This window comes from Pyxicephalus adspersus, chromosome 11 (genome assembly GCF_032062135.1).
Source record: "Pyxicephalus adspersus chromosome 11, UCB_Pads_2.0, whole genome shotgun sequence".
Lineage (NCBI taxonomy): Eukaryota > Metazoa > Chordata > Amphibia > Anura > Pyxicephalidae > Pyxicephalus > Pyxicephalus adspersus.
In genome coordinates this window covers 56,717,759-56,731,858 of record NC_092868.1, presented here as the reverse complement: position 1 = coordinate 56,731,858, position 14,100 = coordinate 56,717,759, and the positions used below count along the sequence as shown (strand labels likewise).

The following is a 14,100-nucleotide window of genomic DNA, read 5'->3' as shown; positions in this document are numbered from 1 at the left end:
ATTGTCGGCTATAATTCACCGAATTACTCAATAATTACTTAAAATTCACCGAATTACCGCATAACTCACAGAAATATGTCCAAAATTTTTTAAATTTAATAATAAATTTTTTTTTATAAAACAAAAAAAATCTTTAAAAAAAAAACTTAAAAAAATAGTGTATAATGTAATTTAATTGTACAGTAGCTTATATAATATATATATAATACAATTATATATATATTATATAAAGATTTCTTTGTATTGGACTCAATACAGCTTTTTTGTATTGAGCTCAATACAAAGTTCTTTGAATTTCCCGCTCCGCCTCCCGCACCGACGCATGCAGCGATATCACCGGGAAACCCCGGAGATCGTCACTGCACTCGCCGGGAGAAGACTGAAGAGGACAGACGTGTCCGGAGGAGCTGCGGGGACCGGGTAAGTATATTCTTTCAATTGTAATCCGATTGTCATACAATGTATGACAATTGGATTGCAATTTAATGTTTGTTTACCCACCTGAGAAAAGTTCGGGTTTAACACTTTTTGCAAGTGTTTTTACCCCGAACCAAGGTCGGGTTTAACGGTCGCGTGGTTAAACAGAACAGTCACAGGGATACATCTGACTAACCTGTAATCGCCATGTGGGTTTAAGTATGCTAAAGATTGCTTCTTATCCAGTGTAATATTTGAAGGTTATATGGTCTCTGATATTATTAAAGAATAAACAAGTAATCTGTCAAAAAATTCTGTACCAAAATTATCAATTATGATGAGCAGTGTGAGTAGTCACAACCTGGAATTGGCTGCTGGGACACTATTTAGTCCCTGATCTTACATTTTATTTAAGTGGACCCAACTGGTAGAAGATGCACAGGTAAATAATATGCAGACCAGGTGAGTGAAACAATTCTATTATAACAGCAATGGACCACTGGTTTGGTTTTCAGTCGATAAAACGAAATAAGACATCTATGATGATACACAGAAAAATATGTGTAAAGAAATCCAAGTGTGGATTATGTCCAATGTAAGAAGGGTCGTCAGAAAAATTTCACACATTCATATTTTCATTGTTAGCGGTGAGGGCGGAAGGAGTAGTAATTGGTTGTGTCTGAGAGTGTCATGTGACCAGTCTGTCTGGCAAGCCAGCTTACCTTGAAGTTAGTATAAAAGTTGTCACGCTGTAGTGAAGATGGCTGTGAAACGTATAAATTGCACCAAAAAAGAACAGAGTTCTGTCATATAGTTAGAAGACAATTACCTAGCTGGTGATCCTGTGCAGTAAGTCATCGCAGGTTAATGCACCCTGTTTATTCTCTTCGACGGCATCAATTATAGCTGCAGGGGAATTTAGCCAAATAGCTGTCAGTCTTCTGCATTGCAGCCTGTGGCATCCCCAGTCTCCTCTGACTGTAAATGGACTTTCGGCATCCCCTGCTCTGAGACTGTGTGCAGCTGAAGGGTATTTAAAACTAGAATGCAGCTAATGGGCCAAATTTATCAAGCAAAATGGGACGCTCGCTCGCGCATTCGTATTCGCGAGCTGAAATCGGCAGCCATCGCGCTAGTCAGCAACTGAATGAGATCGCAGCCAGAGCCGCGCAGCACCGACAGCTTTACACTGGCGAGCTAGCATCAAAAGTCACTATTCCCCTAAAAAATCATTCTTTCTAATAGCACACACATTACCCTTAGCCCTAAAAAAAAATGTTTGCGCTGTTGAAATGTTTAAAACATTTATGTGCGCTAAGAAAAAAGCATATTTTAAAATCACTTATTTCTTTTCTGTTAGACAAGAGTTAACCGAGTTCAACTCCTCTCCATATGCGCCTATATAAAAGCTAACGATGCCTTGTCGGATATGTGAACGAGCGCGATTATGCGGGCCTGACATCGCACAACTCCTTTTTTTTTTTTTTTCTCAATAAAGTCACAAGCGCGCACACGTTCTTTTGTTTGCTGCCTATGTATATATGTGTGTGTATGTGTTTATTCCTATCCTACAATACTTATAAATAAATAAATATATATATATATAACAATATACACAAATATATATATATATATATATAGAAAATACTTTTTACATGAAATCCTCCCCAACTCAACTTTCTTTTATTTTTTTAACTATTACAAGATCTGTTTAGTGGTTATGAAGTGCTTACTAGTATATATACAGCTTGAGCTCAATTAGTTTGCAGTGTTGCAAAGCAAACCAAAAAGTATAAAAACAGTTACAATCAAATGTAACAATGAATTAATTATTTTATGAATGAGTACAATGTAACCTAAAAAAGTAGCACTTACCCAAACGAAGATGAAGCATTAAAGATTCCAATTGACCTGTAAAGGACTGTAGATATGCACAGAACAGAGCAGGTGTGCGCTAATTAATTGCTATGATCTCACCAGTGACAGCTTAACAGATCCTCCTTAATCACGCAGCTGAAATCTAATCGCCTTAATTGGCGGATTCGCGACCCCTATTGCCCATTTTGTTATGAAAGCAGGATCCGGCCGGCAGTGAGATGCGAATGAACGAGCACATATGACTCCAGCCCGCGGTAAACCGGCTCGATATAACGGCGCGAAATAACGCGCAACCAGCGAGCGCGGATTTCATTGATGAATTAGGCTCAATGAGTGGAGAAGTTTCTGATCCTCAGCTGCCATTGACTGCTAGGAGTTTATAGCTCACAGACACCAGTTGCATGTTGTAGCGTTAAATTGGGCTGCCCTGCTCCTGGTGTGTGTGGTTGTTTAAGTATTTTTTCTCACTCTGTCTGTTTCCTTACACTGTGCTTGAATACTGCCTGGACTGTCCTTGGTCTGTGACCCCGACTCTGTTTGTCCTAAATACCTTATCTAGTGTACTGATTAGTGTATGATCTCTGGCTCTGTATTCTGGACTTGTCTCTCCTAAAATTCTTTGTACTCCATTATCTGTGGGCTCCTGGTTCTCTCTCAGTCCGTCAGTCCTTCCCTTGTACACAGAAGTCCTGGAGGTAACAATGTGCTGGGACAGTGCAACTAGCCAATCGAGGTTGAGCAGGGTCTTGCTATAGGTAAAGAGTCCGGTGATAGATTAGGGAACTGGCATCTGGTGAGCACTGGTGCTGGACCTGGACCTCACACAAGAAAGTTGATATTGACCGTCTTCTGGGACTCATAAGGATCTATTCTTGAAACCTTTCAGAACCTTTCAGTTCAAAGTATTGTGAGATGCTCCAGAAAGAATTGAAACCCGCAATCCACTCTAAAAGAAGAGGAAATCTGTCAAAGTGAAGCTAACTATGTAGATAAAGTGATTTGTTTTGGGTTTGAACCTCCTGCCATGCAGAACCTAGAACCCTTAGGTTCAATATTTCTTACCCAATAACCTCCGTTGCAGTATTCCCCAGTGTGGCTGTGAGATTGAGAAACAGCACTCACTGTTCAATGGCTGTGTGTAATTAAATATAAGACTGTCATTCTGCATTTCAGCCACAAGATGCCGCTGTTTCTTAACACAGCTAAACAGGTTGCCAGGATTTGTATATTGATAGGAGGTGTGGTTGTTCTGAGAAAGAGGAAGACAGGAAACAGGAAGCAGGAAGCAGGAGAGCAGACATCTTGCAAGGACTGTGTGTGAAACAGAATCCGCTCGCATCCAAGGGTCAGCGTGTTCCTAGAGTCTCAGGAGCTGTGGCTGAGTGAGGCTGACCACCGTCCAAGGCAGATCCTGTCCAGAGGAAAAGGATTGTTTTCCAGAAAGGCTGAAAGGAGCTGAGGAACGGAGAGCTGTCTGTCCTGCAGGACCTCATGTTTGCTGAAGAGACTTGTTGCTGTTATTGAGTTTAAATACATCATTGGATCCAGAGCAAGACCCGGGTCAGTAAAATCGTGCACGCACCGCATTATAGGATTGGCGCCTGAAATACCAGAGACTGAGATTAGACCTGCAGTAGTTAGTAAGTTAGGGTCTATGTATGTGGCAGGTCATAAAAGAGGATGCTGTGCTGTCCTCTGGGCTGAGTGTATGTAATGTAATTTTCTTTGTCTTTATATTTGTAATTTTGTTCATTGGTATATTATTCAGTAAAGTACATTCTGTTTTACATAAACTGGTGTGCGTGTTGCCTTTCCTGTTTGTGACTTGGCTGTATCCTAGAAAGCCCCCGGTACACGGCTTACATGGCTCTGGGTGAATTTTATATACCAAAAGCGGTAACCCCGAGCCACTTTTGGTAACCCCGAGCTGCTTTTTCCTACTCTCGGGGTAGGAAAAAAAAACTCCTACCTGCTCCTCTTGATCCAGCAGCATCCTCAGTGATCCTTGATCCGATGCGTGAAGCGTCGGTACGCTGGGGAGGCATGGCTGGGCAGGAAATTTTAAAGCAGATTACATTGTAATTTGCTTTTAAATCATTGATCACAGGGAAATATAATAAATAATAAATGTAAAAGTACATCTATTAGTGAATCCAACAGCTTTGTCCAGTGCCCTTATCCAGTGAACATTTTGTCCACTATTAGCCCTGACCTTGGTCTGATCTTTGCTTGAACTTTTCCTGACCTTTTCCTCATTTGAACACTTGTCTCTGACCTTGAACACACTTGACTTGTTACTGGAAACTTGAGCACATCCATGGCATCCAAAAGGCATCTCAGCAGTGCAAAAGCTGTTTGAACAACTAGAAAGGTGCGATAGTGATTTGGAGTCACTTGTGGAATTGAGCGATAATGATTCACCAGGAAACTTGTCATCAGACAGTGACAGTGAAAGTGAACACAACGACGAATCTGACTTTGTGTTCAGTAATGTGTGCACTTGGTGCTCTATTGACCTTGATGCAGCTTAGGGAGTGCCCCCCGGATTCCCATTTACTGGAGCACCTGTTGTGAAAATTGATGCTGAATGCAACGACCCCTTGGCATACCTGTAATTGTTTCTGACCAATAAGGTTATTGAAAAAATAGTTGTTGAGACAAACAGCTACACTGAACAACAATTAGCTGCTCCTCACTTGAGGTTTGCAGAAGGCACAAAGTGGGAACAAGTGACCAAAGATGACATTTCGCCATTTCTGAGCTTAGTGATACTTTAGGGAGTGGTGGGCAGCTCCTCTCCCCTGATTGCTCTTGCAGCCCTAGCATAACTATAGTATGTGTTCTTGGTTAGAAATTCTCTATCCAAGAACACATGAGTCCCACAGGATCCCGCGGCAGGCTAAATGGGGACAAGTCTCCCCATTCATTCACCTCTAGTGCTCCATGATTGACTGGGGAGAGGAAAATCCTGATGACTCTTGAGCTGTCATCAGGTAATACCTTTCCTCAGCCAATCACAGAACACTAGAGGTGATGAATGGGGAGACTTGTCCTCCATGCTGTGTAGCTGTGGGAATCATCCTGTCATTCTGGGATAACCTGTAAAAAAATAAAAGTTAGTTACACAAATCACACACATTCAATAAATTACTTTACTAAATTACATTTTTTAACACTTTTTTATACACAAATTTGCAAAGTGGAATCCCCTGTTTTTCGGGTCAGGTTTATCCAAATTCGAACAGCCATATGATGAGTCAGCGAGATTTTTAAACTCGATCTCGCTGCAAACTTGGCCGTTCTCGGTTACCGAAATTGTAAGCGATAATGGCCGGTGTAAATTCGCTGATCGAGATTGAATTTTCCTAAAAAAAGTCCAACCGGCTGTGCCGATCAATGAATGCAGCCACAGTGTGCGATCCCCAGCAGTAAGGCACTAGAGGTTTAATGGGGACAAGTCTACCCATTCAAAACCTCTGGTGTTCTCTGATTGGCTGAGGAAGTTCTTTGGGGCTTTCCGACTAATATTCTGATAGCCTTTAATGGAAAAACACATGCAGTTTTTTTAGTGGAGACAGGTTGGCAGTTCATCCAGGGATGGAATTTGGATAACCCCAACCCTGAACACCAGTCGCCTAAATCTCCAAGAAAAATGACCCATGAGTGGACCTGAGCTGAGATGGAGGAAACACTCTCACACTGTAACACGGCCTAAAATCTATATCCAGCCAATTATGGCTTTTTTGTTGCCTGATTCACCTGGTTTTTACCAGGGGGGGCATTTCTTTTTTCTTTACTTTTCTTTCTGTGTTTTCTTTTTCTATATTTTTGATATACCAGTCAACCAGTTTTCTTTTTTATGGAGATGAGTCGACGTCTCAAGCTTTACGTTTTGTTCTTCGCCATATCCTTGTTGGAAGGACCTACTCTACTGTGGCTTATCATATCTAACTGGTACTGAGATGACACGTTTTATTTCCTTAAATGTTCGAGGCCTGAACAGCCCATTTAAAAGAAATCTACTATCTAAAGAAATGCAAAGTTTGCAGGCAGATGTTATATTCATCCAGGAAACCCACCTACATAGCCTTCAGCCGCCAAAATGGAAGTTGAAATCTTTTTCACATACTTATCTGGCGAGTATACCCAAGAAGAAATGTGGAGTTTTAGATGCTGTGGGAGACTCTGTTACCTATCAATATCTCAATCACATTGCTGGAGAAGATGGCAGATTCCTTATCCTGATATGCAAAATCAATGCAGAAATATTCACTTAGGTGAACGTGTACGCCCCGAACTATAATCAACATTCCTTCCTGAGGAAGCTATTTAAATTGATAAATAAAGTTAAACAAGGAGCACTGCTCATAGGTGGTGATTTCAATGCAACTCCTTATCCACTTTGGACTCCAACACTAAAACCCAGAGGAAATTTAAGGATCTACGTACTCTTCTGCTGGAATACGAATTGTTTGATATCTGGAGGTGCCAACATGTATCTTATCGGGACTTTACCTACTACTCACATGTCCATCTTTCACACTCTCGTATTGATTTTTTTTTTGACCGATCTCAGATCTCTCACAAGAATATGTACATCAAATATTGGGTCTATAACGTGGTCAGACCATGCGCCAGTGATGGTCATGTGGGGAGAACAACCTTCCAGACCCGATAGACTCTGGCGGTTGAACACCTTTATCTTAACCCATCCGAAATATCGGGAAGAGTTTGAAAAAGCTCAGAACTTATATTTTTCTGTAAATAATACTTTACATGTTTATGTTTTTACTTTGTGGAACGCTCATAAGGCATATATGAGGGGAATGGTTATAACAGCTTCTGCCCATGAAAAAAAGAATAGAATGCGACAGATTAATGACTTGCTACAACTTCTATTTGTAAAATGGAGACCCTTATCAAGCAGTTTCCCTCTTCACAACTATCAGCTGCGCTTTTAAGAGAAAGGATGCAACTTCGATCTCTATTGCTTTTTAAATATGATACATACAATAAGAAACTGAAAGCAACTCAATATTCCTTGGGTTATAAACTGGGCGTATACTAGGCCAGGAAGATTAAATTTAGAAGAATCTAATATTTTTTCTATTATAGACCCTGTTAGTAATAAATGTTCTTTTAGCCCACAAGGTATAGCAGAAGCTTTTTGTAACTACTATAAGAGCCTTTATAATTTAGGAGATGATAGTGACACGTCCCAGCCGACAGATGCTATAGAGAACTTTTTGAATTCCTTCTCTTTAAGTTAAGTTACAGCAGCGCAATTACAACAACTTTCAGTCTCTTTTATGATAGCTGAAATAGATAAGACTGTTAGATCTTTACCAAACCACAAATCCCCGGGAAATTATGGATTTCCTAATGAGTACTACAAAATATTCAAGGCGCAACTTTTACCACATTTAGTTAATGTATTTCATGGAGCAGCAATGCCAGGGCGTTTCAAAAGGAAATGCTTCAAGCGGAAGGGAAAGACCACACAGCTCCCAACCAGTACAGACCAATTTCTCTCCTTAATTCTGATGTCAAAATATATGCAAAAACCCTAGCCCTTAGATTAACTTTGATTGTTCCAGATATAGTTAATTCTGATCAAGTAGGCTTTGTGAAGAACAAACAGGCTCCAGATGGAACTAGAAGACTGATTAATATTTTGCGATTTGTTGAGCTACACAATAGTCCTTCTCTACTGTTCTCTTTGGAAGCCCAGAAGGCATTTGACAGACTGCACTGGGGCTACCGATCATCTGTATTGGATAAATGTGGTTTACTCGGCTATTTTATCTCTATATTCCACTCCAAGTGCTAGGGTTTTTTAATCTGGTGCCCTCTTCTCCTGTTTTGATATTACAAATGGCATACGACAAGGGTGCCCGCTTCCACCTATTATCTTTACTTTATTGATTGAACCCCTTGCAGAAAAGATACGTTCGGATGTGGCGATCCGCGGCATATTAATAGCAGGTAGAGAGCCTAAAATTAGTTTATTTGCTGATGATATCATGCTCATACTGACACAGCTTTCGGCATCTCCAAAAAAAGTTTTGGATATTATTGACCAATATAGCAAAGCTTCTTACTATAAACGTAATATGTCCAAGTCCCATATCCTTCCACTAAATATAACTAAAGATATTTTGGACTACTTGCGCATTAAGTTTCCTTTTTTGTGGGAGACGGTGTCTATCTCATTTTTGGGCATAAAAAATCTACCAGCTAACACTGCAAATATGTGTGAATATACCTATAAAAAACTTTTGCTATCTTTGCAGGCAGAGCTATTATCTCTCCAAAAACTAGAGTTTTCTATAGCGGGTAGAATTGCAGCATTTAAGATGTTTTTATTACCGAAATTTTGGTATATATTTCGGACAGTTTGTATTCCAGTACCTACTAGATTTTTTGCCCAAGCGCAAAAATATCTCTCTGTATATGTTTGGCTCAACAAAAAAACACACTGCAACTATCTAGTCATGCTTAAGGAAAAGAAACTTGGAGGCATGGGCCTTCCTAGTACTCAACATTATTACCCTGCCTCAATTATTGCACAGATCAAACATTGGTGAAATAAGGATGTTAGCAAAATATGGGTAGAGATGGAACTGTCATTTCCTAATTATTCTTGTTTTCAATGCTATTAATTGCAACAAAAATGGGTTTCCGCATGCCATCTAATGATTACCCCACCATTTAGGCAACTCTTCAAACCTGGGGTAAATATTCCATCTATGATCTGAATATGCATACAACTATGCTGCTTACCCAGAGTTGAGGACTTTGGAAGTGTTTATACCTCATTTAAATTCATCTTGTTGGTGTAGTCTTGGAGTCTCCAAACTTAAAGATTTATATTTTTTTAAGCAATTTAAAACTTTTCAGTCTCTACAAAAGATCTATAATTTGCCACCTACTGAATTTTTCACTTATATGAGAATCTGACACTGCTTGTTGACTTTGGATATATCTGATAGACTGTTCTATAGTTCTGTTTTTTTACTTTAATAATTCAGCTTTAGGGAGCAAAGGAATATCTAAGTTTTACCGGCTTCTTAGCTTTAACCAGGGATTTCAGAAGACAGCGGCAATGCAAAAATGGGAAAAAGGATTTCAGAACAAAGCGGCAATGCAAAAATGGGAAAAAACACTCAATCTTACAATTCAAGATTGTACTTGGCTGGCCACCATGAATGTGACATATCAAACTACCAAATGTGTGGACCATTGGGATATATACCGGAAGGTGGTAAATCAATGGTATCTGACTCTGGTAAGACTGGCACATTTCTCTAGCACAAATGTCTGTTGGAGAGAATGTGGTGAAATTGGTATACTACAATATATTTTATGACAATGTATATCGGTTCGATCTTTCTGGAACCAAGTTTTTACTTTGGTCTCTGAGATCTTAGGCATCCACATCCAAGCTAGCCCTGAGTTTGCAATCCTACATTTAGGTTTAGATACAGTTCCTCTACCGGCCAGACCAGTAGTCATTCATGTATTACTAAATGCCAAATTGTCGATACTACGCAAGTGGAAAAGTCTGAACGTGCCCACAGTGACTGAAGTAGTTAAGGACATCAATGCTCATTGTTCCTACGAATGAATATTTGCATTGGCTCAAAATAGGTTTAAGCAGTTCATTGGAGACTGGGAAGTGTGGTCTAACCATAAGAAATGAGTCATAAATATTTACCTTTGGCTTAAGAAGCTAGATTAGGTTTGTAGCTAGATCTGGTAGGATGTATTTAAGACATTACTTTCTTTTTTTCTTTTTCGACATTGGAAATGTATTTTATTTGCAAAAGATATTGACTGGTATATATTGCTTTTGTACTTTCTATCTCTTTCTTTTCTCTCCCTCTTTTTTTTCTCAATCCTGAAGGCTTCTTTTCCTTTTGACTTTTCTCTTTTTTGACTGTTTTGTTTTATGTAGTCACCTTATAGGTGTCTTTTTCTTTTAAAATCTTAAAAGTGGATATATGTAACTTTGATATGTTTATGTTTTTTTTACTACTATGACTTTGTATTTTATATCCTTCAATAAAGAAAAATGTATTTTAAAAAAATGATCATAACTGGGATGTCTACTAGACTTTTAATTTAAACATATCAATACTATTGTCAGTTATTATTGCAGACTCCTTATTTCATATACAGATCTCATATTTTGCATAGTATAATATTCATCCAAGTGGGGCAATGTAAATTGTCTTAAAACATGTTGGCCTTCTATAAGAAGATGGATTTGTGATTTAAATATAAATGTTTACAATTTTTACTTTTCACTATTGATTTTTATTAGGATTTTGATATTCTTTAAGACAATTGCAAGAAGGTTGTAGATTTAGGCACACAATAATACAAATGATTATTTTCTATGTTAGTACAGCTCAAGTGTTACTCACAAGCAATTTCATACTCGGGCTCATATTGGCTGCAATCACCTACTCTCTGTGTGCTGAGATAAATATGACACCGCCATAATCTATGAGATCACTCTTATTGCGTCTCCGTTGCACTGCATAGTAATCAATGACTAACCCCAGCTTTAGGAGAACGTCTTTCACAAAGGTTTCATCGTATTTAAAAAAATGGACCCTTTTCTTTCCAACAACCATGTACGATATATCTAATATACCCCAAAGTAACAAATGGCCTCCAGGCTTCAGTAGCTTTAGGAACTTTTCCAGGTTCCTCACGTATTCATCTTTGGTCTTACTGATTGCCTCCAGTATGCATGCAACAACGACACAGTCAGCAAGCGGTAGCACCACTGGGGCTGTTATGTTTTCCTGGTCAATGTCGCATTTTAAAACTTGCTTGACGGATGACTTTAAGCACATTTCTATCTCTTGTTGTTCTCTAAAAAATATATATAGACAATTAAACAGGCACTACAGTTTCCAGTATGCTGCAAGTGAAAAACACAATATAGTGTTTTAAATAACACTGTATAACCGATGTTTACAGGATTCATGCAGAATTGCGATGGTGAGATAGAAATGTAAGGTATTGCTGCTCCAACTCCTCTGAGAGTAATTTTTAAGTCAGCTTTTGAGCTATGTAATCAGTAGGCTTCTCCCAGCAAGGTAGGTATGGCAAGCTCAAGGTCAATCTTCTATTAAACTGAGCTGCCTTGTGAAATCATGCTACCATAGTACGTAATGACATAATCAGCAGCACAGTGTGATAGCTGTGTCTGTAAAGGCTGCTTGTCATAATCTTCTGCCTAACAACTCGCTGCGTTCACACCTTCATATCACCAAAACTGTTGGGTCAAATGACCTGAAATTTTTAGGGTACACAGGGTTCCTTCATATCAAAATGTCAGTCCAAGGCATTGGGGGTGCTGATTCAAAACCAAGTGGCCCCAGGAGCTAAAAATTGAACATGGAAATTGAGGACCTCCTGGGGCCACTTACATGGCAAGGAGCACTGGGGTGAGAAATTCTACCTGACAGCTCAAAGAACTATAATTGTAATGCTATGCTACCCTGTCTGCTGCCCTTCTTTTAACACAGATTTCTCTGGAATGGGGATGTGTAGAAAACTTAAAGTGTAGGAACAAGTAGGAGACATTGGCTAACAACACCCAAAATGTCATCATTATGGCATCATTATAAGATAAGGAATAGTAATAAAATTTTAATTTACCCTGGGGATGTCATTTGTTTTTAAAGATTCTTACACATATACAAAGCCAAGCCTGTAGTCATAATGCATATAAGTAAAGAGAGGAAAGAAAAGACAGGCTTTTTGGTAGTATAGTGCAAAAACAATTATGGTTTAATAACACATACTTTAAATCTAGGTACAACAAAGATCTTCTATGCTAAGGACCTGGGTTATACATTATAGTGCCTAATTTTCAGATTAAAAGTTCAATCATCCTGATAAAAATATTAATTGTAGACATAAAAAGAAACTCGTGATTATGGGTCTCATGTCCCAACACGTTTCGCCAGTAAGGCTTCCTCAGGGCATTGTTGAGATCACAGAAATGGAGAAATAATTACAATAGTTTATCGATTACGGGAAACTGGCAACAGAAAATAACAAGCAGCCTTTAAAGATAAAACTATCACACTGTGCTGCCAATTATGTCATGGTACACCGCCACTTTTTTAGTACAATTTCATGAGGTAGCTCAATTTTTTACATTTTGCATTGAGAGTTTACACTGAGGGTCTGCATAAGGGGTTCTGTACTTAGGGTCTGCATTAATGGGGTTTTGTACTATCAATGGGGTTTTTGAGGGGCAGCACTGGGAGGTCTTTACCAAGGGCGTGCACTGACCATCTGTACTCGGGGGGTCTGAGGTGTTAGGCCTGTATTGGAGTCTGCACTGGACAGTCTGTACCGAGGGTCTATACTGGGTATCTGCATGGAGGTTTGTTACTTGTCTGCACTGGAAATTTGTTACTGTAGTCTGCATTTGGGATCTGTTTCTAGGGGGTTTCCTGGGAAGGGATTAAATATTATACATTCATTATGTTTATAAATAGGATATAGTTAAAAATATCAATATTCCTTTCAATGTTATAGTATACTGAAATTTAAAATTTGATATCATGGTTAAACAAGTGCTCAAGAATAAGGCCAAATTGTGTTACCAAATATACTAAGGAAAAAGTCACCTCATTCCTTCAAATTCAGCAGCTGCAGTTGATGCATGTTTCCAGTCATACGCTCCAGTGCGGTCATGTTGCCATCTGGTTATCTCCATGATACATTTGTCAGTGAACTTTAGAATGGCCATGTCTTTAAAGTAGTTGGAGGCAGAATAGAGATGGTGGATAAAGCCACCAAAGCTGATGTCAATCAAAAAATTGCCCTTAATTTTACCTGCAGGAATATCACACATGTCATGGATATCAGGTGCAATGTACAAAAACCTTTTTGTTACATAAAACAATAGGCATACTCTGCTAACAGTGCTATCTAATTGTCTGCACTTAGCATTTGTTGGGATTAAATCAGATTCATATTCACATAATTTATATTAGGATTTTTCCTTATATTTATTTCACTATAGCAGAGGGGAGCAAAACCTATCCCAAATTATGTTACACTGTTATGAAGTCTAAAACTGGACTTTCTTTAACACTTTATGAAAAGAATGGTAGCACCAATCCAACCCTGGGTTTTTACTGTTTGCTCTATCTTTAGTATTACATACTATTAGGTGTAGATCAGTGATATAAATCTCTATAAAATAAATGTAACATGAGATAAATGTTATAGAGCTATGGGGGATCCCAATCCTCACTGGGTGGTTAAGGCAGCTCCAATACCAGAGCCATATATAAATGTTACTTCTGTAGGTGATATCCATGGCTTCTCAATATAAGAATGTCTCATATATAAGGTCTACTGATATATACTGTACATACCGCTGCTGAACTGGTAGTAAAAATTCATTATTGGAAATTTCAAAGAATCATCTCCAAAGATCATGTCCTCCTTGTTAGACAAATATAAGTCCAAATGATCTCTGGAATCTATTCCATGTATGTGATAAAATGTATGAGTTGGGGAATCCATCGTCATGCAATACCAAACAGACCCTCACTTCAGCTGTTTAGTATTCACCCTCCAATAAGATGTATTACTGTCAGAACTTCATTTATATTCACCTGGAAAAAAAACTCAACTCACCCTCATATTATCACATATCTGGTAATTAAACAGAACAGTCACAGGGATTCAGCTGACAAACCCGTGATGATCATGTGAGTTTAGAAATATTGATTGATTCTTAACCAATGTAATATTTGCAGG

At 38.7% G+C, this 14,100-nt stretch overlaps 1 protein-coding gene across 1 annotated transcript; it reads right to left on the bottom strand.

Annotated features, from left to right (window-relative positions):
• Positions 1–10,560: 10,560 nt before the first annotated feature.
• LOC140341081 (indolethylamine N-methyltransferase-like) lies at positions 10,561–13,900 on the bottom strand. Its single transcript, XM_072426618.1, has 3 exons — positions 13,713–13,900; positions 12,957–13,164; positions 10,561–11,181 (listed from the first exon to the last, which is right to left on the bottom strand). Exons 1-3 carry the CDS (start codon positions 13,867–13,869, stop codon positions 10,764–10,766), a joined length of 783 nt encoding a protein of 260 aa, XP_072282719.1. The 5' UTR covers positions 13,870–13,900; the 3' UTR covers positions 10,561–10,763.
• Between the last annotated feature and the right edge of the window lie 200 nt (positions 13,901–14,100).